This window comes from Martes martes (assembly GCF_963455335.1).
Source record: "Martes martes genome assembly, chromosome: 14".
In the NCBI taxonomy this organism is placed as follows: domain Eukaryota; kingdom Metazoa; phylum Chordata; class Mammalia; order Carnivora; family Mustelidae; genus Martes; species Martes martes.
In genome coordinates, this window is record NC_137902.1 from 8,869,357 (window position 1) to 8,895,476 (window position 26,120).

The following is a 26,120-nucleotide window of genomic DNA, read 5'->3' on the forward strand; positions in this document are numbered from 1 at the left end:
TGAGGATTTGGATTAGGACAGTAGCAATCAGATGAAGAAGAGGCCACAAATGCAACCTCAGACTCCTAGCTATAAATAGAAAATGAATCATCCACAGAGACCTGGTTTCTTACATATTCATGGATATCCAGATATTTGCAAATATCTTAATAATTTACTCATACTCTTGTTTGGATGCTTAGTTTTGTATATACATAACAGTTAAAAAGCATGTAAACTAAAATCAACCAGAGATGTGATGCATAAATACAAAGTTTGACTTACTAGATAGAATAGCTTTTGCTGATGATAGTGATGGTATTGGTAATGAGGATGTGGATAATGGCACTGAGGATGGTGACATCAATAATGGTGATGATGACAATGATGATGGCAATGATGATGATGATGCCAGCAATAATGGTGATGAGGACAGCAATGATGTCAATGGCAAAGGTGATGATGGTGATGATGACAATGGTGATGATGCTGGTGATGACGACGATGATGCTGGTGGTGATGATGAGGACAATGGTCCTGATGGTAATGATGACAATAATGATGATGACAATGGTGGTGATGTTGACAATGGTGATGATGGTGGTGATGACAATAATGATGACGATGACAATGGTGGTGATGATGATGATGACGATAGTGAGAATGATAATGATGATGAAGATGATAGTAATTCTGCTTCTATTTATTAGGATAAGAAAGATTCCTTCTTTGTTTTAAGACAGTAGTTCTCAAACTGTGATCCCCAGACCAGCCGCATAAGCATCCTGGACTTGTTGGAATTGCAAATTCTTACACCCCACCCTAGACCCACTGAATCAGGAACTCTGGAGTTGTGGCCCAGCAATCTGTGTTTTAATAGGCCCTCTGGGTAGTTATGATACACAATAAAATAAAACACCAATTGCTTTAGGATGAAAAAAAAAAAAGATTGCAATGGCTCAGGGTTCTTCCTAATGGCAGAGGAATTCTAAAGGCACATAAGGATAAATTTTTAACTGATGTTGTTTCTTTCTTCACCTGTTGGAAAGGACAAGATCCCACAGACTCCAGAAGGATTATTTTCTGATCTAATTACTCGGGAAACCTGGTAATTTCACTCTAACTTAGAAAGATTCCTACACCTGAGTGATGGGGTGGTTAGCTGGTTCCTTTGCGGATACTGCTCTTCACTGTTGAGCTCTCCACCAAGTTGCACCTAAATTGTGCCTGAGATCTACCATCAAGCATTTGCCCAGAAGAAGGGTCAGTCAGGTCAGGATTAGCAGGTTTCCTCAAAGAGAACCTGAGCATATGAGAGCAAGGTCAGCACCATGCCAGTATTCTGAGTTCCATGTGTTATGGTGGGTTGAACTGTAGACTGGGAAAACCTTTTAGGTTTCAAGCTATATGGATCAATCAAAGCAACTTCTGTAAACTGCTCACAGCTTGGTTTAATGGGGTCATTTTCATTCCACTTCTATCACACATATAAATATTAGCTATCCAGAACTAGAACTAAGAATGGGATATAAAAATGGCTGGAATCAGCCTTACCTGGAGGGGAGGAGGTTGTCATCAGAGAATCTGTTAGTGTAAAGAGAGGAAGCCATTACCATTGCTGGATGGGACCACAGGCTCATTGCTCAGTTTCTGTAATAACCCATTCTTTCAGAGTCATTCAGACCACACAAAGACCTCTCACCTGAGCAGATGGCTCCAACATCCTCCTCCTGACCACACTTGTGAGTGAACCAGGCATCGTGGATGCACAGGGCCAGGTGGCTCTCCTCACCACTGCAGTGCACATTGTCCAGGAGAATCTTTCCAGAGCGTGAGCCAAAATGGGCGCCCAAGGGGGCAGACACCGCCCAGCCACACCCAAGCTGCCTGCACACGACATGCGCCTCCTTCAGATCCCAGCCATCACCACACACGGACCCCCAAGTGCCCTGGTAGAAAACTTCCACCCGTCCAGAGCATCTCCCGGGGCCATTTACCAGCCTCAGTGTGGGCCAGTCTCCTGTGGAAATGAAAATTAAGGTAAGTTTTTGAAACCTCCCTCTTGAACTCACCCTATCTGCCTTCCTTACAGATTAAGGGGAACCCTGTGATTACTCCACAAATGTAAGAGCATTCTAGGAGAATATTGTTTAGTGACTACTCCACTGTGCAATGTGCTTTTTATCAGTCACTGAACAAGGCAGATTAGATAAAATAAATAATATTTAATAAATAATAATAAAAATATATATTTCATTCCATTCCACATATGTGGAATATGTATTTATCATGCACTGGTGTTTTAGGACTTGACATCAACAGGGAAGACATGAAAAATTAAGAAAATGCATTTCCATCAGTGGGGAAATTTAAATGGCTTATTCAAAAAATGTAACACTACAGCAGTCAAAAGCAGGGAAATATACATATATATCTCAACATGGGTGAATATCGAAAACATAACTCTGAGTAAAGAATAAGAGGTACTGAATGACATATAGGGGACAAGGTTATTTGTGTGAAAGAAAAACACAAAATAACATATGGAGAGATCATATAATTCCCATTTGTAAAGATACTAAAGCTGGAGATACATACAAAATTCAAGAGGGTGTTTGTCTCTGAGGAAGAAGGAGAAAACAGAGACTGGGCCTGAGGAATTGGGGGAACTTCACGTTTATCTATGATGCTTTATTTCTTGGTAAGGCTGGAAAACCAATATAACAAAATGTAAGCATTAGTCATCTGTAGGCAAAGGGGACATGACTATGTGATTTCTTAATCTCTGTATTTTCTGAACTTCAGAATGCTTTGCTGGAACAGCAGGAGGGTGAGAACGATCAGGTGCCAAAGTGGTCAGAGGCCCAGACCCATCCTGGAGGTGGTGATCTTTCCTCCTCTCACTGTCGTCTTCCCTGGGCGCCTTCCAGGCCTCTGACTGCAGCCCCCAGGCTCCTTCCCCCATTGTGGTGACCCCCTGGGTCTTCAAGGGCAATGGCAATTCCTGCCATGGTGCATCCTATGGGGAAGGCTGCTGACCTGATGGGTTGGGCCAAGGAACATTGGCTCTGCGGCTGGAAGACAGTGAGTCAATCACAGGTAGAACTGGAACAGCATGGAAACAGTGATTAGAACTGAAACTCTTAACCCCAGAAAGTAAACTGAGGGTTGCTGGAGGGGTGAGGGGATGGGGGTGGGGGAACGGGTAACTGGGTGATGAGCATTAAGGAAGGCATTTGATGCAATGAGCACTGGTTGTTATATGCAAGTGATGAATCACTAAACTCTACTTCTGAAACTAATAATCAACTATATGTTAATTAATTGAATTTAAATAAAAAACTATTGAATACCTACTTAAACAAAGAAAAAAAGAACTGAAATTTCTCTTCCTGAGACAGGCACAGGACAACATGTCAGAAAAGGACTCAACGAATGACTGGTGAAGAGCTACCAGCTATGCCACACCTTTCCAAAACATCTGGACTGGCCACACACTCAGGAAGAATGACTTTTTAATGAGATTGCAGTCAAGTCCAGGATGCTTATAGGAAGCTCCTAAGTGTGATCCTGCTGCCTCCAAATGTCTCGCTTTCTCTGGCCCTACATCAACTCCAGGTTCTGCATATGCTCTGCAGCAGTAAAATAAGTCATTGCTGAATTGAGCAAAAGTTTTAAAAGGATTCTATTTATCAGGATGCTGATTATCTTGGGTGACTGCGCAGAGGACATCACATAACCTAATGGCATGACCCGTCTGTTTGTACCTCCCGTCTGGAGTACCAGGTGATGGAATCATTGTTCTACCTGATAGGATAGTTGGTAACTTTTCATTATCTGCTGAGCTTGAGAAAAAATATTTGTTAGAAGGATTTGGCTTCATGAAGGGATTTGCCTCCACTCTGGCCTCTGCACTGACTAGCAGGATGGTTCTTAGCCAAGACTGAAGTTACCCCAAGAGGGGTTAAGTTGCAGGTCCACACGTGCACCACTTGTACATTCATTTATTGATTCAGTCAACTTTGTTGGGTTCTTACTGTGTGCCAACCACTGTGATAACTGCTAGAAGTACAGTGATGAGCTAGGAAGACAAAGACCTTGTTCTCACGGAGCATAAAATCTGGTATGGAAGCTAACACTGGCAACACATTACCCCTGGATCTCTTGGTAGTGGATTGTCCCTGGCCCTAAGTTTTCATTCATCCTTCCTATGGGTTTGAATGCTGGAAGTGGCAAATACAAGGTATCATACCCATTTTGGGGGGTTGTAGCTCATAGCTTGTTGGCCTTCCCGATGATGTGGTTGGGCGATTAACATTTTCTGGGACGGTGGATGTTGAGAGTGCTGTTGGGGAAAAAAATACAAGGAAAATGACCCTTGATGTTTGATGCCAAATAGAAAGGGAAGGACTTTTTTTTATCTGCTTCATGTTTCCAGGAGAAGAATTCAATTAGCTCTACATGAGATCATTCAACAGAGAGAATTTTAAAGGGAACAGCAACCTTGAAAATATCATGCCAGACACAAAAGACCACTTACTGCTTGACTCCATTCATGTGAAATATCAAGAACAGGTAAATCTGTAGAGATAGAAAGTAAGTTGGGGATTGCCAGGTGCTGGGGGAGGAATTTGGACAAAATGGCCATGACTATAAGCAAAGAGCAGGAATGCTGTACCCTAATTACCCAACCTAGCAGTCATGGAGCAGAAACCTTCTTCCTTGAACAGTGCTGTTCCATAGGACACACCTGAAGGCACAGAAGCCTACACTCACATCACATGGCTACATGTATCACACGGCTGCACCACACTGTCCTCCAAGTACTTTACACAAACTCACTGATACACTCCTTACAACTCCTTGAAACGCATAGTTATTACCCCCATTTCCAATAAGAAAACTGAGTGCAAAGATGCAAAGAAAAACTAGTGAGGGCCACACAGCTGGGAGGTAGGAGAGAGTGGCCCCAAACCCTGTGGTCCAGCACATGGCTCTGAGCATTGTATTGGCAAGTGAATGGAATATGTCACTCAGATTTCAAAAGAATCCTTAGTCACTTAGACATAAGATATAAGAATTTAATGTGTTTGATCTCTCTTTTGTTAATATTTGGAAGTAGACATAGATATGCAACCTGGGATCAGTCAGATGGGATTCATTTATCCAAGCATTTACTTATTTCTTCATTTAACAAACGCGGAATGCCTGTCAGAGAGTGGGCATTGTTCTTGAGACTGCGTGGGGGAGGGGGTGCTGGAGTGGAGGTGGAGACAATGTCATGGATGAAAAACATACGAATTTTCTGCTCCAAGGAACTGACCATGTCGTTGGTGCAACAAGTGGATACAAAGAACAATCAGGAAAGGAATAAAAGCTCAAAGTGAGGACAGGCACAGAGCTGGGAATCTAGAAGGGAGAGTACTGCTGCCAGCTTGGGATGGGAAAGATTGGACAAGGTGTGCAGGGGAGAAGACACTGGCGTCCTAGTGGACCACTGATAGGCAGTGGACATGTGGGTGTTGGAGAAATGGGAGAATAAGAAAATAAATGCAGGCCTGGCTCAGATATTAGCTCTGACTTTTGACTCTTAGCTTCCGTTGCCACAAATGGATCTTCGTGGTTTCTAAATAGGTAACATGCCTGGTCAGTCTTCTTTAGAAACTATTAAAAATGCTTAAACTGAAGCACTTTTTAAAAGATTTTGTTTAATTATTTATTTGAGAGAGACAGAGAGAGAGGGCACGAGCGGAGGAGGGGTTCGTGGATAAAGAGAGAGGGAGAAGCAGACTCCCCACTGAGCAGGGAACCTGATGCCTGGCTCAATCCCAGGACCCTGGGTCATGTCCTGAGCCAAGGGCAGACACTTAACCAACCGAGCCACGCAGGCTTCCAGTAGTTTAAGGATTTTAAAGCAATTTAGAGAGTTAAGATAGTTCAGAGATTAAGCTCTAGGATTCTGAAGTCAGATTGTCTATATTAATCATTCTATCGACCTTGGGGACAGTATCTGACCTAGCTGAGCATGAATTTCTCCCATTCAGAAAAAGGGGTGATAGAAGTTCCATCTCCAGGTATTGGGAAGGTCAGATAAGAAAATTCATGTCAGACCGTCTGATGTGGCATAAGACGGCATGTCTACTAGAAATAAAATGTGAGCCACATATGTAATTTAAAATTTTCTGATAGCCACATTTTAAAAAGTTAAAAGAAACAGGCGAAATTAATTTCAGCAATGTATTTTTTTTTTGAGGGAGAGAGAGTGCACATGCCTTTGTGCATGTGTGTGTAAGCAGGGCGGGGGAGAGGGAGAGAGAATCTCAGGCAGGCTCCACAGTCAGTGCAGAGCCTGATGCAGGGCTCGATCTCACGACCTTGAGATCATGACCTGAGCTGAAATCAAGAGATGGATGCTTAGCTGACTGAGCCACCCATGTGCTCCAACAATATGTCTTATTTAACCCAATATATCTAAAATATTATCATTTCAACATATAGTCAATATAAAGATGGTAATCAGAGGAATTCTACATTCTTTTAATCATATCATGTCTTTGAAAGACCCAGCGTGCATTGGACATGCACAGCAGGTGTCCGTTCTGCGGAGCCACATTTCAAGGAGTCAATAGTCACATGGACAGTGCAGGTATGAGGTCTCCCTCAGGGTTGTTGTCATCATTGGCAGAATATGGATTATTTGATGGTATAATTGAAATGTCAATAGTTACAGATGAGTCAGCATTGAGGAGCTCAATGATAAAACAATAGTGACCACTACTCCCCACGACTAGGAAGGGTGTCCCTTTCACTGATACGGAAAATAATGGAGTCTTTCCAGGTTGGACACTTTCCAGACATAAGGCCAGATGCTGTCTTTCTTAAATTCAAAATGTAGAAGGTGACGCTTTTAGTACTATCACCCTCTTTCTCTCTCTCTCTCTCTCTCTCTTTCACACACACACACACACAAACACCCCTACCTCTTTTCCTCTTACTCCTTACATTTGTGAAACATGGGAAATTTGTGAAATGTGTTATGATGATTTTTGATGTAAAGCCATAGGTAATAAACATGAAGTGAAGCCGAACAGCATGAAATCCCAGCTCTCTCATGGTCCTTCTTGAATCGTTCAGCCTCAAATAGAACATCAGCAGGGTCGGGGCACCTGGATGGCTCAGTGGGTTGAAGCCTCTGCCTTCCACTCAGGTCATGATCCCAGGGTCCTGGGATCGAGCCCCGCATTAGGCTCTCCTCTGAACAGGGAGCCTGCTTCCTCCTCTCTCTCTCTCTCTCTCTCTCTGCCTGCCTCTCTGCCTACTTGTGATCTGTCTGTCAAATAAATAAATAAAATCTTAAAAAAAAAGATTAAAAAAAAAGAACATCAGCAGGGTCTACTGGTGGTGGCGGAACAGCTGACTCTCATGACAAGAGGAGCCAGAAACCAGTAATGGCGGCAGTGGTAGTGGGTGGGGCCAGGGGGGGTCCTACCTGGTGATGTCCGACGTGCCAGAGTCACGAGAGAGAGCTGAGCTGAGCTGGCAGTAGGTAGAACTATAATGAAGAAACGTCTGTTAGCTGTAAGTAACCGCTCATGACGGCTTGGAGATGCGGACAACCAGGGACTCCCTGTCGTCTCATAAATGGTCATTTTGCTTCAACTTTGAAGTGACCATAACATAAGTGATAGAGAGCCTAGGTCACCTCTCAGCTTCTGACCCTCGCCCCCCCATGGATCCCCAGCTCAGTCAGCTGCATCCCCTCCCTCCCATCCTCGAAGTTTAGGTGCAGGTGTTTGGTGTTTTGTGACAAGAACGATGTGTGTTGGATCTGAATATTCTCCCTGAGAGTTGGGTGGTGGTCTGGACTGTCAGGACCCCTGAATGACTTGCATTGGTTTTCTCTGCTTGTTTCCTCCCTCAGCCTATTTTGTTACTGACGTGTGGTTCTGTGGCTGTGATAGGTATTGGCCCAGCCTATAACTCTCCAGAAATCCACACAACCCCACAATGTCTCCTATCTCCAGAACTGACTCTGCACACTATGTAGCCCTGGGAATTACTACAATATCCCTTAGGAATACTGACAGAAGAAACAACCGTGGATGACAACATTGCTTTTCTTCTTGTATTGACTCAGGTCAAAGCTACCCCTTTTTTATCACACCCTTCTTCTCTGTTTGCTTTCTGGGTCACCATATTTCAGTGTACATTCAGAGAGATATGTCCACCTCTGTGCCACTTAGCATAGCAACTATGAATTGTATTTAAGTGTGTGGGCGGGGCAGCATACTGGACCCCCACAGATGTCCACATCCTAATCCTTGGAACCTATGACTATGTCCTGTTACAGAGCAAGGAGAATTAAGGATGCAGATGGAATTAAAGTTGCTAATCAGCTGTCTTAAGATAAGGGACATTACCCCGATTATCCAGGTGGGCCCCATGTAATCACAAGCATTCTTAAAAGAGGAAACAAAGGCAGAAGAAGAGATTCAGAGAGAAATATGAAAACACTACACTGTTGTCTTTGAAGATAGAGAAATGGGGCCATCAGCCAAAGAATTCGAACACCTCTAGAAGCTGGAAAAAGCAAGGAAATGGATCCTCTTCTAGAGTCTCCAGAATGAACATAACTTGGCTGACACCCTGATTTTATTTTTTTATTTTATTTTTTTAAGATTTTATTTATTTATTTGACACACACACACACACACACACACACACACACACACACAGAGAGATATCACAAGTAGGCAGAGAGGCAGGCAGAGAGAGAGGGGGAAGCAGGCTCCCTGCCGAGCAGAGAGCCTGATGCAGGGCTCGATCCCAGGACCCTGAGATCATGACCTGAGCTGAAGGCAGAAGCTCAACCCACTGAGCCACCCAGGTGCCGCATGACACCCTGATTTTAATTCAGTGAAATTTATTTTGGACTTCTGACCTCTAGAACGACAAGATAATATCCTTGGGTTATTTATGCCACTAAGTAACAATTTGTTACAGCAGCCATTCAAAACACCTACAATAATCAAATATTACATGTAACCAAATGATGCTTCCTCCAAAGAAAATTTGCAACATATCATTTATAAAAATTAAAAGAGTTTGGATATTCTCAGAGCAAGCTGGCCAAAATGAAATTAAAGACAATTAGAAGAACACTATGTTCAAAATGGTTTCTACTCTTTATTCAAAAAATGGCACTGTAAACTCATTTTTTTAAAAGAAGTTAGTGAATCAATTGGTGGCAACACCCTGGAAATCAGCTCCACATATACTCACAAGTAAGGGGCAGGTTATAATGAGTCACTCAGCAAAACAACTCAACAATGACTCATTTATTTCTTTTCTGAATTTGGTTGGGTAATCAGAAGTATTCCCAGAGAAAACAGCACAAAAGTATTCTCTTACCTGATAATATGGTTGCTGAATTTCCATTGGTACAAATAAATGGACCTGTTTTTTATTCAATTAAATTGAACAGCTTTTACTTTACATACTTACTGATATTCAACAAAACTTCAATGTGACAGGTCCAAATATAAAAGTGTAAAATATAGTGAACTCTTGGGGGGAGGGGAGGAGCAAGATGGTGGAGGAGCAGGAGACCTAATTTTTGTCTGGTCCCAGGAATTCAGCTAGATAGTAATCAAACCATTCTGAACACCTACAAAATCAACAGGCGATCGAACAGAAGAGCAGCAATTCTAGGAGCAGAAAAGCGACAACTTTCTGGAAGGTAGGATGTGCGGAGAAGTGAATCTGAAGTGACATATGGGAAGAGAGACTGCAGGGGGAGGAGCTGGCACCCAGCAAGTGGTAGAACAGTGGAGCACAAAATTGGAACTTTTAGAAGTCTGTTCCACTGAGGGACATTGCTCCAGAGGCTAAGCTGGGGATGGAGCCCTCATGGGGACAGTGTGGTCTCAGGACCCCGGGGGTCACAGAAAGACCCAGGGTGCTGAGTGTGGCAGAGTTGCCAGGTATTAGAGCGGGGAAGCTGACTGCAGAGACAGAGCTGAGCAGTGAGCTCTCAGCTCGGGGTTACCTTAAATGTGATCTGAGGCACAGTTGGGCCACTGCTCTTTGAGCAGTGACCCCAGAAGTGGCAGATCTGGAGAGATCCCCCCCTTCCTCCACTGGGAGGAGTAGCACAGGAGCACATGGCAGGAGTCTGCTGGGTTTGGAGACTCCAAAAGGGACCATGTGCCAGAAACAGAAATGCTCAGTCACAGGCCGGGTGAGCTTGGAGCACAGCCGGATACCAGGGAGATGGGAGGGATTGATTGATTGCTTCTCTCTGAGGGTGCACTGAGGAGTGGGGTCCTGAGCTCTTGGCTCCTCTGGGCCGGAGATTGGCAGGCAGCCATTTTCATTCCCATCCTCCAAAGCTCTACAGAAAGCTCCGAGAGTGAACCTGAGCAGTTTGCTTAGCCCAGCCATTGGCAAGGGCAGTGCAATTCTGCCTCAGGCAAAGACATTTGAGAATCACGGCAACAGGACCTTTCCCCAGAAGATCAGCAAGAATATCCAGCCAAGACCAAGCTCACCAATCAATGAGAACTGCGGAACTCCAGAGCTTGGGAAAGTAACATAGAATTCATGGCTTTTTCCCCATAATTCTTTAGACTTTCAAAGTTAAATTTTTAAATTTTTCATTATTTTTTTCCTTTTCTATTTTTTTTAGTTTTTCCTCTTTCCCCTTTTAACCCATTTTCACTATTTTATCTTATCAATACCTTTTTAAAAATCTTTTTCACAAATTTTCATTTTTATAGTCATATTCTACCCCTTCATTGTATTTAACCTTATTTTTTGTATACATATGTTTTTCTTTCTTTAAAATTTTGGGATAGAGTTTTTTCTAACCGATCAAAATATACCCTAAATCTAGTATATGGCTTTGTTCTAGTCTCCAGCCTGATCACATTCTCTCCTATTATTTTTTCTTTTTCCGACCAACTGCTTATCAATTCCTTTTAAAAAAAATCTTTTTAAAAAGATTTTGTTTCTTTATTTGACAGAGAGAGACACAGCAAGAGAGGAGTGGGAGAGAGAGAAGGAGGCTTCTGGCAAAGCAGGGAGCCTGATATGGGGCTTGATCCCAGGACCCTGAGATCATGACCTGAGCTGAAAACAGATGTTTAATGACTGAGCCACCCAGGCAACTCTAATCTTTTTAAATTTTCATCTTTTTAGTCATCCATCCCTTCTCTATGTTTACACACACGCACACACACACACACACACATATTTTTTTTCTTTAAAATTTTGGGAGGCAGTTTCTTCTAACAGACCAAAATACACCCCAAATCAAGTGTGTGGCTCTGTTCTATTCACCAGCCTAAACATATATATCTGTATCTATATCTATATCTATATCTATATCTATCTATCTTTATTTATTTATTTATTTATTTTCCTTTTCTTCTCCTCCCAGTTTTGGGTCTCTTCTGATTTGGTTACCATATATTTTTTTAGGGTCGTTATTACACTTTTAGCATTCTGTTCTCTCATTCATCTATTCTTTTCTGACAAAATGACAAGGAAGAAAAATTCACCTCAAAAAAAAAAAAAAAAAGGCCAAGATGCACTACCAACTGCCAGGGACCTAATCAACATGGAAATTAGTAAGGTGTCAGAACTAGAGCTCAAAATGACAATTTAAAAGATGATAGCTTGGCTTGAAAAAAGCACAGAAGATACTAGAGAATCCCTTTCTGGAGGAATAGAAGAACTAAAATCTAACCAAGTTGAAATAATAATTAAAAAAAAAACTATTAGTAAGGTGCAATAAAAAACAAAGGCTCTCACTGCTAGGATAAATGAGGCAGAAGAGAGAATTAGTGATATAGAAGACCAAATGATGGAGAATAAAGAATCTGAGAAAAAGAGAGATAAACAACTACTGGATCATTAGGGGAGAATTTGAGAGACAAGTGATACCATAAGATGAAACAATATTAGAATAACTGGGATCCCAGAAGAAGAAAAAAGAGAGAGAGGGACAGAAGGTATATTGGAGCAAATTATAGCAGAGAACTTCCCTAATTTGGGGGAGGAAACAAGCATCAAAATACAGGAGGCACAGAGAAAACCTTTTAAAATCAATAAAAATTGGTCAACACCCCATCATCTAATAGTAAAATTTACAAATCTCAGAGACAAAGACCCCATCAGAAAGGAGAATTATAGACCAATATCCTTGATGAACATGGATGCAAAAATTCTTGCCAAAATACTAGCCAAATAATCCAATAGTACATTAAAAGGATTATTCACTATGACCAAGTGGGATTTATTCCTGGGCTGCAAGGTTGGTTCAACATCCACAAATCTATCAATGTGATGCAACACCTTAACAAAAGAAAGAACAAGAACCATATGATAATCTCAATAGATGCTGAAAAAGCATTTGACAAAATACAGCATCCTTTCTTGATAAAAATGCTTCAAAGTGTAGGGATAGAGGGTACTTGCCTCAATATCATAAAAGCTAACTATGAAGAACAAACAGTGAATATCATTCTCAATGGGGAAAAACTGAGAGATTTCCTCCTAAGGTCAGGAACATGGCAGGGATGTCCACTATCACCACTGCTATTCAACACAGTACTAGAAGTCTTAGCCTCAGCAATCAGACAACAAGAACAACAACAACAACAACAACAACAACAACAACAACAAATAAAAGGCATCCAAATCAGCAAAGAAGAAGTCAAACTCTCACTCTTTGCAGATGATATGATACTTTATGTGGAAAACCCAAAAGACTCCAATCCAAAACTGCTAGAACTCATACAGGAATTCAGTAAATTGTCAGGATATAAAATCAATGCACAGAAATCAGTTGCATTTCTATACATCAACACCAAGACAGAAGAAAGAGAAATTAAGGGGTCAATCCCATTTACAATTGCACCCAAAACCATAAGATACTAGGAATAAATCTAACCAAAGAGGCAAAGAACCCGTACTCAGAAAACTATAGAGTACTCATGAAAGAAATGGAGGAAGACACAAAGAAATGGAAAAACGTTCCATACTCATGGATTGGAAGAATAAATATTGTGAAAATGTCTATGCTACCTAGAGTAGTCTATACATTTAATGTAGTCCCTATCAAAATACCATCAACTTTTTTCAAAGAAATGGAACAAATAATCCTAAAATTTATACGAAAAAAGAAAAGACCCTGAATAGCCAGAAGAATGTTGAAAAAGAAAACCAAAGTTGGTGGCATCACAATTCCAGATTTCAATCTCTATTACAAAGCTGTAATCATCAAGACAGTATGGTACTGGCACAAAAACAGACACATAGATCAATGGAACAGAATAGAGAGCCCAGAAATGGACTCTCAACTCTAGGGTCAACTAATCTTCGACAAAGCAGGAAAGAATGTCCAATGGAAAAAAAGACAGTCTCTTCAACAAATGGTGTTGGGAAAATTGGACAACCACATGAAGAAGAATGAAATTAGACCATTTCCTTACACCACACACAAAAATAGACTCAAAATGGATGAAAAACCTCAACGTGAGATAGGAATCCATCAAAATCCTTGAGGAGAACACAGGCAGCACCCTCTTTGACCTCAGCCCCAGCAACTTCTTCCTAGAAACATCACCAAAGGCAAGAGAAGCAAGGGCAAAAATGAACTACTGGGACTTCATAAAGACCAAAAGTTTTTGCACAGCAAAGGAAACAGTCAACAAAACCAAAAGACAACTGACAGAATGCGAGAAGATATTCACAAATGACATATCAGATAAAGAGCTAGTATCCAAAATCTATAAAGAACTTACCAAACTCAACACCAAAGAACAAATAATCCAATCAAGAAATGGGCAGAAGACATGAACAGACATTTCTGCAAAGAAGACATCCAAGTGGCCAACAGACACATGAAAAAGTGCTCCACATCCCTCGGCATCAGGGAAATACAAATCAAAACCACAATGAGATACCACCTCACATCAATCAGAATGGCTAAAATTAACAAGTCCAGAAATGACAGATGTTGGCGAGGATGCGGAGAAAGAGGAACCCTCCTACACTGTTGGTGGGAATGCAGGCTGGTGCAGCCACTCGGGAAAAGAGTATGGAGGTTCTTCAAAAAGTTGAAAATAGAACTACCCTATGATCCATCAATCACACTAGTGTGTATTTACCCTAAAGATACAAATGTAGTGATCTGAAGGGGCACATGCACCCCAATGTTTACAGCAGCAATGTCTTCAATAGCCAAACTATGGAAAGAACCTAGATGTCCATCAACAGATGAATGGATAAAGAAGATGTGGTGTATGTGTGTATATATATATATATATATACACACACACACACGTGTGTGTATGTATGTGTACACACACACACACACACACACACACACACACAAAATGGAATATTATGCAGCCATAAAAAATCCTCAAATCTTGCCATTTGCAATGACATGGATGGAACTCGAGGATATTATGCTAAGTGAAGTAAGTCAGTCAGAGAAAGGCAATTATCATATGATCTCACTGATATAAGGAATTTGAGAAACAAGACAGAGGATCATAGGGGCAGGGAGGGAAAAATGAAACAATATGAAGCCAGAGAGGGAGACAAACCATAAGAAACTCTTAATGTCAGGAAACAAGCTGAGGGTTGCTGGAGGGAAGGGCAGTAGGAGGGATAGGGTGGATGGGTTATGGATATTGGGGAGGGTATGTGCTATGGTGAGTGCTGTGAATTGTGTAAGACTGATGATTCACAGACCTGTACCCCTGAAACAAATAATACATTATATGTTAATAGTAAAAAAACTTAGTGAACTGGCAAAATACAGTCCTTTGGACATGATAGAATCTCAGAAATATTTGCTGATTTGATTGTTTTGAAGAGACTCTGGAGGTTATAGCTTTAATATGTGATGCTAGTCTTCGGGGTGCCCACACATCAAGAGCAAGCCAGGATTCCTGGAAGCTGGGGTCCCCCGCCTGTTCAGGGAAGTGGCTCCCAACAACAAGTAAGCAGGAAGGCCATGGCCTCTTTTCTTCTGACCTGCTTTCTCAGCTCATGCTTCCCACAGGACCCAGTGGCATGATATGTTCTTCCTGGACCATTGGTGAACATTTCTATTAATCTGAGTAAATATACCTTCCCACAGATTTCCAATGATTGATAGTAGGACATATATATCTGCATAGTAAAACCAGAGAAATAGGTATACGAGTTTAGCGACTACGTGAACAAAAGAGAAATTAGCAGAAAAACAACCAACTAATGAATTCAGCCAATAACTAACCAACAAAACTCTTAGCTAATTATTAGAACTGATTATTTGGCTAAGCTCTGAAATTCCTGGAATTTGAAGGGAGATGGAAATTATGGTGCACAATGGAATTATTCTTGATAAATAATTTGTGGGAGGCAGAATTGCCTGATAAGTGATATCTTCCTAAATGAAGTTATTGTTTTTGCTTGAGGATCACTGAGCAGGCTAGTGACTAATACGTTGCCTTCAACACCAGTTTTATAGGAGAGGCAGCGTGCTAGCATGTGTCTATTGTTTTTTCATTCAGTAGATATTTATTTAGAACCCATTACGTGCCAGGAACCGTCCTTGGCTCTGACATAAACTTGCCAAAATGCCTGCTCTCGTAAAACTCACATTCTGGAGAGTGGAGTGGAAAGGGCACATGGTGAGCAGGTGAACAAAAGGGAAATAAGACCATCCCAGATGGTCTAGGTACTATGAAGAGATAAGCAAGAGGTTGATAAAACAGAGCATGACTAAGAGGGAATCTATTTTGGATTGTATATTCAGGGGGAATTCTCTCGAAGGAGTGATGTCTTAGCTGAGACTGGATTACAAGGAATCAGCTGAGGAAAAATCTGGGAAAAGAGCATTCCAGACAGAGGGGAGAGCCAGTGCAAAGACCCGAAGGTGAGTACTACCTTGTCGGTTTCAAGGGATAGTGGAAAAAAAAAATCCAATAGGGAGCCCAGCACAAGATGAGGTGTTTTCTCACTGGTCAGAAACATAGACGAGGACTAGATCCTGTCAAGTCTTGCAGGTCCCTGTGAAAGATCTGGACATTGTTCCAAATATAACAGAAAGCCTTTGGAAGGCTTTGAGTTAAGAGGAATGGTCTGATTTATGATTTACCAGCCAGTTCTAGTTTCTGTGCCAGGAACAGATTCCATGCGTGATGGAGAGGAGAGAATGCAGAAGACTACTTAGAAAGTCGTTGCAGTAATTTGAGATGCTGAAGTTTTGGAGAATAGTTTTAACAGCAGAGTTGGGAGATGGTAATGGGTTTAACGTACATTTCGGAAGTAGAGCCTGAGAAGTTTCTGAGGCACTGGTTGTGTGGAATGAGGGAAAGGGAACAGGAGGGATGGCCTCTGGTTCAAGAAATTAACTGAGTGGGAAGAATATGTCTATTTTTAACATCAACGCTCCATGAAAACCAAGCAAGTTATCATAATCTTACGGACCAGCAACTGTGCCTTTTGCTAACTTCTTGGCCTTGGACACTCGAGTTGACTAACATCTCTATGCTCCAGTCTTCTCACCAAGATAAAGCAGGAATTATAATCATACCTACTTCATAAGGTTGTTGTGAAAATTAAATAAGTCATGCATGCAAAGTGTTTAGAATTAATTCATTCAAACAGGAGTCGGGACACTGAAGCCTGTGGTTCAAATCCAGCCCAGTGCCTATTTTGTAAGTAAATTTTTGGGGAACACAGGTATGCCCCCCAGCAGCTTACCAACTGTGCTGGCTGCTGCTTTCATGCTGCAGCAGCAGAACAGAAATAGAGAAGTGAACATCCAGCCACAGAGCCTAGGAGATTTACTATCTGACTCTTACAGAAAAGTTTTCTTGATCCCTGAATGAGAGAATGAAAGAATAACTGTGCAAGCCAGGGTCTTAGAAAAATGCCTAGGATATCCTTCGCACTCAATGAAATTTGGCTCTTGCTTTCATTCCATGTACATGACTTAATTTTAACCCAAATGGAGCTCTGTGAAGTGTTTTTATCTCTTTTTTTAAAAAAAGGGATTGAGTGGCTTGCCCAGGGTCATACTAAGCAAGGGGCAGAGATGGACTTAAACTCAAACCTCCTTTTGTCAAACCCATTGTCCTTCCCTCATCCCGGGGCCCATTGAGCATTTTCCCCCTGGGTTTACGAGTTTCAGAACTCACCAGTTTCCTAGTACACCGATAAATTGATCTTTTAGGTACAAAATATGTAATACGTTGCTCCCTTCAAGTTTGGTTCAGCAACCCCAACCAAAAAACCTTCTGGTTTTAAACCAAAAGGAAAATTTGCATTAAGAAAGGACAAATACTGCAAATTCAACATGAAAATACTCCCTACCTTGGGGTGCTGGCGGTGATTCCTCTGCGTTCTCTGTAGGGAGAGGGGTTGAGAATTCAGTGGCTGTTAACGTGTGAAAGTATTCACTCCCTCCTCCAGCCATACAAGACACACAGTGGGAAAGAACATACGCTGCAGAGTTGTATAGGCTACACAAATAATTTACCAAGGTATTTCCTTAACCATGCTTTTAACTGCAATTCCACTGGGTGAAAAGATCAATACCAGAGAATACATTAAAACCCTCATGACTGAAATGAAAAATCAAGCTAACTCTTGTGGAAGGAAGGAAGTGGCCCAACCATATTTTCAGTTTAATGGTAGGATCATCTTAATAGCCCTGGAATGTGCAAATGGCAAGTAATGAATGTTAAAATATGGCAATCCAAACCCTCCCACCATTATTCCCTTTTTTCCCCTTTATGATCTACCTATTATCTGGCCAGGTAGAACATAGGATGGAAAATGGCATGTCGATAAAACACAAGCAGGCGCTTACCCAGTGCAGGCTTGAAGTACTCAGTCCCTGTAAATATGTGGGAGAAGAAAGACTTATGTTGGAAAAGGGAAGTTGTTTCCAGAGATATTTCAATTCAAAATGAATTTTAACATGAAAGAATGTGATTCTCATATATAAAAATTTTGATTCTCCCTGCCTTCGTTCAGATGATTTTAATGAACCATGTTTGTTAATACAGTTAATACAGTTAATGCACACACATGAAACGGGGAGGAACCCAGTGGCTTTGTAGAACAGACTGCTTTGATGGAATTCTAAACCAAAATTCCAACTATGTAATCAAAATAAACAAAGCCAAGTCAAGGGGGGGGAAAGAGAAATAAAAAATAGATGAAAACAAAGCAACAGCCCCCCCAATATTTTTGCTGTTTGAATTGACTTAACTTGCTAATTACCTTAGTGTAATATGAATACAGTCTTTCTGGTTGGATACGATTAAAATTTTTAGCACGTGACGAAGTTCACTGTTCTAGACCCACTAAGTTTTTTCCTTTATATCCCACGGGCATACGTATTTATGTCTTCAGCATTGGTAGTGTAATACTCATTATACGAGTCATGTATTTGGTGGAAATTATGTCTAGACCAGTTGTTCTCAATAGGAGCGATCCCACACGCTCCAAGGGACATTTGACTATGTCTGAAGACATTTTTGGTGGCCAAAGCTGGGGGCAGTGGGGTCATTCAGTTGGTTCAGGTGAGGGATAATGCCCTCCACAAGTATGCGTTCACAAACATCAGTAGTGCTGAGATTGAAAAACTCTGGTCTAGAATGATCACGGTAATTAGTAACTGGTTGAAGACTTGTGATTAACAATACATGGCCTGGATTCACCATCAACAGGACAAAACTCTGTGCTATTTCTAATTTATAAACTCCCAGTTTCTTCGCTTTCCTTAGATTGCAGACTTTTAGTGGGAAAAACTACCATTTAGTCCCACAGTGTCCTGAAGAAAGGTAGATGGCTTTCAGTGAGTGATTAATGTCCCTGTCAATTTACATTGTCTTTTATCATTTGAGATCTAGTCCTTGTAATAGAACCACTAAGATCTTCCACTCCTTTTCTCTATTAAAAAAAAAAAATCCATTTCAACATCTTGTGGCTGGAAATTCCCGAGCTCAAGGTGAAGTTCTTGAATTACCAGCGTCTCTTTACTCTCGGCTCATACATGTGGTCAGAGACGGTCTGTGATTACACAGGTGCAAGCGTCACTGGGGGATTAGCAGAGGTGCCATCCGCTTAATGACATGAACACCCTCAGAGAGAGAGGTGGCGACCGTTACCTGAGCAGACAACACTGGCGTCTTCTCCAGGACCACAGTTATGGACGGACCAGTCGGAGTGGGGACACTGTCCCAGGAAACTCTCTCTTCCTGTACAGTCCACATCATCCAGCAGAAACTTGCCCTCTCCTTCCCCAAACTGAGCCTTCGCGGGGGCTGCGAGGGCACGGCCACAGTTCAGCTGCCGACACACCACATCAGCTTCGTTCATGTCCCAGTGGTCGTCGCAAACCCTGCCCCACTGGCCGTGGTAGAAAACCTCCACACGTCCAGAACATCTGCCTGAGCCATTCACCAGTTGCAATTGTGGCCAGTCTTTCAGAGATACAAAAACACTACATGTTAGGAGAAGGAACACATTCTGCATTCACCCATAACACATATTTGTGGAGCAGGCCCCGGGTCACCCCAGACGGCGCTGCAGATGTCACAGTTCACAGAGCACACCTGGTTTTGCTGTCACAGAGTTTGAAGTCTAATTTGCGGGGACTGGAGGAAGTAATTGCATTAATCCAAAATTAAGTTTTTAGATGTACAACTATGCTAGATGCTAAGAGGCAGAGGGGGAGATGTTTGTAGTGTTTTGAGAGTGTATATGGGAGTGGGGGTTCCAGGCTATCTTTTCTAAGAAGTGATTAGGGACCTGAGTCTTGGACAAGGAGTAGGAAGGAGCTTAGTAGACAAAGAAGGATGGGAGGAGGCAGAGGCTTCCCAGTTCATTAAAAAATAGCAGAAGCTTATGAGTGAGGTGAATACATAGAGATTCCCCAGATGGAATAATTCTGTTTGCTAGCACATGACCCACCAAACCACATGAAATGAAGAGGTAGAAAACCTTGACTCACCACCGGGGAATGGTGTTAGGATCTCAGCATCTGAGAGACGAGAGAAGAGATGAGGTGTCATTGCCAACCCAAAGATTCCACCCAAGTTTACGGGGAGAATCTCATGGACATGGGGGGCTCATGGGGCAGACACTGAGCTAAGGGCGACTTCATGGTAGACGTTGAGCTATGAACATAACTTAGGGACTGGATTCGACAGGTTCATTCTGATCAGTGGCACGTGAGACATGATTTTGTATTTGGGCAGCTCAGAGTCACTCACACATTGTTCTTTTAAACTGGATCCCCTGTGGGAACGTGCCTCTGCCAGAAAGGCAGAAGGGTCAGGTGCTTATAGGAGTGTACACCTCTGGCTTATAAAGAGACTTCTAAGGAAGGAAGGTATTGTAGGGTTCAAGTTAACCAGAAACAGTGAGCTTTTCTCCATTTATTTCTGAATTTGCTGAAAATCTGAAGTTAGGTTTTTTTTTTAAAAATACAATTTCAGTTAGGCTGTGACTTTGAATGACAATTTATTAAATCATATTTATATCCGCACTCCATAATTTTCTGAAATACATTTAGGCAATGAGAACAAAACAGTTTGGGGAGAAAAGGCTTCTTCCATACCATAGGTAAAGCAGAGAAGCTACCTTTTTTTCCCCTTTCCTTTGTTGAGTTCTTTTGATTAAATTCATTATTTGTCTTCTGCCCTCCCCCACTTCCACATGGGTTGTACTATAAAATCAGAGGATTGGGGACATTTGGGGAGGTTCCCTTAAAGATATACTGCAATGTGATTCTTACCAAAAGGTCCTGAAGTTTCATGTTCATATTCTATGAGAAAGAAAAGAAAGTTGTATAAAATGAGTCTTCCGTGAAAGAGGACAAACATTCTGGAATGCCCTGTGCTTGCTGGATGGATCAGCTATTGTCCCCCTGCTATGATCCCAGTGAAAGAGTTCAGCCTGGGATTTGTGCTCTATGTGGTTATTCCAAAAAGGAGGTTTGGAAGGAAAGACCTTTATACTGTTTTCAATATTTGTTGAAATGCAGGCATCTTAGCCTGAACTCTATGGTCAGGAATAGCCCAGGACACTCAACTAAGGTTGGTTTGTTTAAGGGTCCTCCCTGACCTTGGGGGTGGGAACACCTGCAGGCCAGACAAGTGCATCTTAGGTGACCAACGTTATCTTATGTGGAGGGTTTTAAACACTTGTTTTCATATTGTGATGAATATGATTATGTTGTAAGTTGGAGATAAAACTCTGAGTGTCTCTTGAAGATAAATGGTTTCCAAAGGAGTCTGTGCTCAGGGCAGGCCACCCTGGCTGTGATGTTTGGGGCATTTGTTTGAAGAACATGGGAGCTCATTAACACATGGACATTCATTCCCTCGTCATATGATCAATTGCTCATTTCCCCAGGTGACATTCAGTTTGATGATGTTGGAAGGTGGGTCTGGAGGCTCTGGTTTAAATAAATTAGGGTGGTTCAACTCAAGGGCACACGAGTGCGTGCCAGGCTTGGGGCACGCGCATGGGTGACGGGCTTAAATTGTGAGGGAAGAGTGAGGCTGCTCTCAGAGCAGCAAGACAACTTGGAACATTTGCCAATTTTGCCTGGAGTCAGGGTGCTTTCCAGCATGCAGCGTACTTAGTGAAGGGGACAGCACCAGAGGTGGAGTCCAGAGGCCTGGATATTTGCCATGTGACTTTGGTCAAGGTACTTGACCTTGACTTAACCTTGTCACTGAGCCTCAGTTTACCTATTTATGAAACAAGGATCATGAAACAAGCCTGCTTGAATTGTGTGAGGATGAAATGGTGTAACAGATGGAAGGTGCTTGGAAAACTGGAAATTGCTCCGTGACCCGACAGGGTTCACACTTTGAGGCAGTCTCTCAGGCAAACCATCAAGTGACTCAGTGTACTCAGATTTGGAATACGTTACATGCTAAGGTTATAATAAAGAGCCAATAAATCTGTCAAAATATCATATTTGAAAGAAATTAGATTTTCTTTCCCCCAAATGATAAACCCAAACAACTTTAATCAGTAGATTAATCAGAGGAAATTAATAGAAAAAATCTGGATTGAGGTTAACACTCGAGGAAGGAACTATTAACAGCTTTGCTTTTATTAGTAAAGCGATAATTAATCAATTCACCATCAATTCATTATTAATACATACCTATTAAAACAAACAAAATCAACTGCACATGCTTGATTCCAAAGTAGAGTTTAAGAAACATCACTATTGATATTTTGGGCTAGAAAATTCTTCGTGGTGGAGGGCTGACCTGTGTGTTGTAGGACGTTTAGTAGTGTCCCTGACTTCTAAGATGCCAGTACCACCCCCTAGTGGTCACAGTCAAAATGTCTCTAGACATTGACAAAAGTCCCCTGGAGAACAAAATCATCCCCAGTTGAGACCAACTGTTTAAAACTATACTTAAAAAGCGTTTTTAAATTTCCCTGAAGTCAGATTCTTTTTTTAAAAAATACTTTATTTATTTATTTGATAAATAGAGAGAGAGAGAGCCAGCATGAGCAGGGGGAGGGGCAGGGGGAGAGGGAGAAGAAAACTGCCTGCTGAGCGGGGAGCCTAACTCAGGGCTCAGTCCCAGGACCCCGAGATCACGACCTGAGCCAAAGGCAGACACTTAACCACCTGAGGCACCCAGGCGTCTCCCGAAGTCAGATTCTTATGATAATTTGCTAACTAGACTGTTCTCAGACTCATCCTCCCCTCAAGGGGCCGTGCCCAAGGACTTGCTGCTCAAGAGACTGGCAGAGTCCTCCGGCAACTTCCTAGGCTGCCTGGAGTGCCCAGATGAGGCAAAGATGACACCTGGTCAACTCGGTGTGTCCCGAGGACTCCCAGGAAGCTCACAAAGTGGGTTCTAGGGGGTCAGGAAGAGGGGCTGGGGCTGCCTTTCCCCTGCAAGCCAGGAAGAGGCCTTGGGAATGTTGATTTTATGGACTGAAATTCTCTTCTACCCATTTAACCAGCTCTCAAGACAGAGTCACCTGCAGTGGGAAAGGTCCCAGCAGGGCAGGGTCTGGTCCCCACCACCACCAAGTGAGAGGAGTCTGCTGCTCTGTGACAGAAGCTGGCACGTGCTATAGTCTGGAAGTCAATCCCATGGGACAGGGACATTGTGTTCAATGCTGGATAGCCAAGCCTTCTGCAATTTTTCTGAATGCATGAGTGCTTGGCTTTTGGCTAGTTGATAATGGTTTAGAATCTGTTTTCTGTCATGCCAGGTTCGGAAGGATGATCTGGGGAATGGGGGAGTGGTCTCCTCCAACTCTGCGATATTTGGCAGCTGAGGATCAAGGAGGGGGCTGCCACTGGCTCCTGACCCCCAAACTTGCCCCATCATGCAGAGATGGCTTATTAGAAACATGGTTACTTGGTCTCTAGGAGATAGAGGTCCTCAAAAAGCAGAGATATCCGGCACAGCATCATTAGCTATGAAATGGCACGTGAAGGATCAGAATTAACAGTTGTGTTCCCTCATAGTTGGGGGGTGGGGGTGGGAGGGAGGAAATCCATTGTTTGGGGTCCTCCTATTATTAATATGATTATTTCCATTGTGTTAAAGGAGAAATAATGTGCAAAAGCACACATTAAGAGGAAGGGAAGGCATGGGGGACACATCCATTAAGGATGTTCGATGCCCCTGCTGTTACTCAGGGTCCCCCACTTGGAGCTCTAAAGCTCTGCTGTTGGCTGTTGCTGTCTTGAAATTCTTCAGTAATCTCTGAAAAAGGAGACCCACATTTTCATTTTGCACTGGGACCTGCAGTGATGTAGTCCATCCTGTGCCTGGACTAAGCCTTTTCGATTCAAACCTGGAGGTTTTTTTTGCAATATGCTGACCTTTGGCTTCTCAAATAGACACAAAAATTTGGGGGTTAGATTTCGGGTGTCCTTGGGGCACCTGGGTGTCTCTGTGGGTTAAGCGTCTGCCTTCAGCTCAGGTCACGATCCCAGGGTCAAGCCCCACGTCGGGTTTTCTGCTCAGTGAGGAGTCTGTTTCTCCCTCTCCCTCTGTGTGCTCTCTCTCGCCCTCAAATCAATCAATCAATCAATCAATCAATCATTCAATCTTTAAAAAAAAGATTAGGGTGTCTGGCTGTGTTTGGAAGATACTGAGGACACGACTGGGGGGAAAAATGGCAATTCAAGTCCCAGAGAAGAGAGGAAGGCATTTACCCAAGCAGGTGACACCGGCGTCTTCCCCATGCTCACAGTTGTGGGTGAACCAGCCGGCGTGGGAGCACTGCCCCAGATTGGCCTCAGTCCCCGAGCACTGCACATCGTCCAGAAGGATGGGGCCTGAGCCCTGGCCATAGTGGGCCTCTCCCGGGGCGGAGACGGCTGTCCCGCAGCCCAGCTGCCGACACACCACCTGTGCTTCCTTCTTGTCCCAAAAGTCGTCACACACGGTGTGCCATATGCCTTCAAAGTACACCTCGACACGGCCCGAACACCTGCCAGAGCCTTCCACGAGCTGCACAGCGAGCCAGTCTTTGGGAGAGAGTCAGTCCCCCCACCCAAAGTGTTGGTGGAGTCACCACATTCCTCACCAGAGTCATCATCGTCATCATCATGACAGTAACCCTATTCATGGAGTGTCACCTGTGCTTCAGGCACTGGCTTAAGTCCTTCACAATAGACGTCTTTTAAAGGCTCACAACTACCTTGTGGGGTATTATTGTCCCCATCTTACCATGGAGGAAACTGGGTACAGCTTCCTGGGGGTCCCATCAGTGAAGGGCAGCAGGGGACCCTAGCTCATTCTGACTGTTCCCAGGAGTCCTCTGTACATCTCTGTAGGGCCCTCCTGTTGGGGGGGGGGGTCAACCACGGGAGGGGAGTTTACACTGGCTTGTATAGCTTTGCTTTGCTTTGGTCTTTTCAGAAGCACTTCATTCTGGACCCTCCCTTCTGGTCTGGCAAGAACATCTACATCTTAGGTAGGAACTCTCCAAGTCTGGGCTCCTTGATAGTTCAGCTTAAGAAATAGCTCCTGGATCCTTGGATGGTTTCCACCGTGTCACTGTCATTGTCAGTGCCAAGTTGAGCTTGCTGGGGGAAAACAACTGTGCGAGAAGCACACACACTGCTGGACTCCCCAGGAAGCCGCGGCCCGACCAGCGTGCACCCACACTCGAGCCCTCTGAGCATTTGCCAGGCGTCGCTCGCTGGCATTCCCAAAGCTCGGGGCGGGAAAGGCTTACTGGGAGGTGCACAGCTGGCTCTGGTTTTGCTGCTGCTCTCATCACTCACTAGCTACACAATTTGTGTAGGTCCGCCCACCTCCCATTCCTCATCTGCAAAGTGGGACCATGATAAGGGCACAGGCCTCAAGGGAGATCAATGAACCAAATGCATCTGAATTGCCCTGCGCAGAGGGAGCACAGAGGAGCTGGCAACTGTCACTTTCTACACCTCACCCACGGTAACCAGAGAGCTGAGGAGGCTGATGGGAACTCCCAGGGCTGGCTGCTGACAGCGGGCTGTTCCCTGCACCCCCCCCACCCCCGCTCCTTGTGTCCCGGAGGCCGCAGAGCAGGACTTCTCAAAGCCTGGTCTTCACACACCCTGTATTATTCGAATCTCTCGAGAGGTTTGCTAAAGATCAGACTCCTGGAGTGTACCCCATGTCTGCGAGGGGACCTGGGATTTTTCCCATTCTGCAAGCTCTGGGGGTTGATTTTGGCTTACCCCAACATTTAAAAGCACTTGAGATAAGGACCTTTAAGTCAATCTCTCATGTGTCAGAACCACAAAATTAGATAAAGACCCCTGTCTTGTTAAACAGAAATGGAAATGGGACGTCTTTATTTTCAGGGATGAGCAACTCATCCAACCCCAGGGCATTCACGGCTTCTCCATATCCCTACAACCCTGGAGGGGCCACCTGCCCTTGGCCCCGCTTCCTCCAAGCCAAGGGGATGAACCAGCTCTGACTCACCATCCAGCTGCCCCGGAGGCGAGCCTTGCACGGTGCTTCTCTTAGAATGTCCTTTCCACAGCCTTTCCGTGGGTCCTCTGATGTCCCTCCTGGAGCAACCTGAGAAGTACAGCCAGGTTAGAATCTGGATGTTCAGCCCAGGGA

General features: G+C 43.3%; 1 protein-coding gene across 1 annotated transcript in view; it reads right to left on the bottom strand.

Annotated features, from left to right (window-relative positions):
- LOC308354717 (scavenger receptor cysteine-rich domain-containing protein DMBT1-like) overlaps positions 1 to 24,594 on the bottom strand; it is a gene marked incomplete at its 5' end in the record, with an annotated part of 109,032 nt that extends 84,438 nt beyond the window's left edge. The window contains 4 exons of the mRNA XM_080822340.1: positions 392 to 516; positions 15,577 to 15,643; positions 24,212 to 24,509; positions 24,586 to 24,594. Coding sequence (XP_080678466.1) covers positions 392 to 516; positions 15,577 to 15,643; positions 24,212 to 24,509; positions 24,586 to 24,594 — 499 coding nt within the window. The remainder of the gene's footprint in view (positions 1 to 391; positions 517 to 15,576; positions 15,644 to 24,211; positions 24,510 to 24,585) is intronic.
- Positions 24,595 to 26,120: the final 1,526 nt, after the last annotated feature.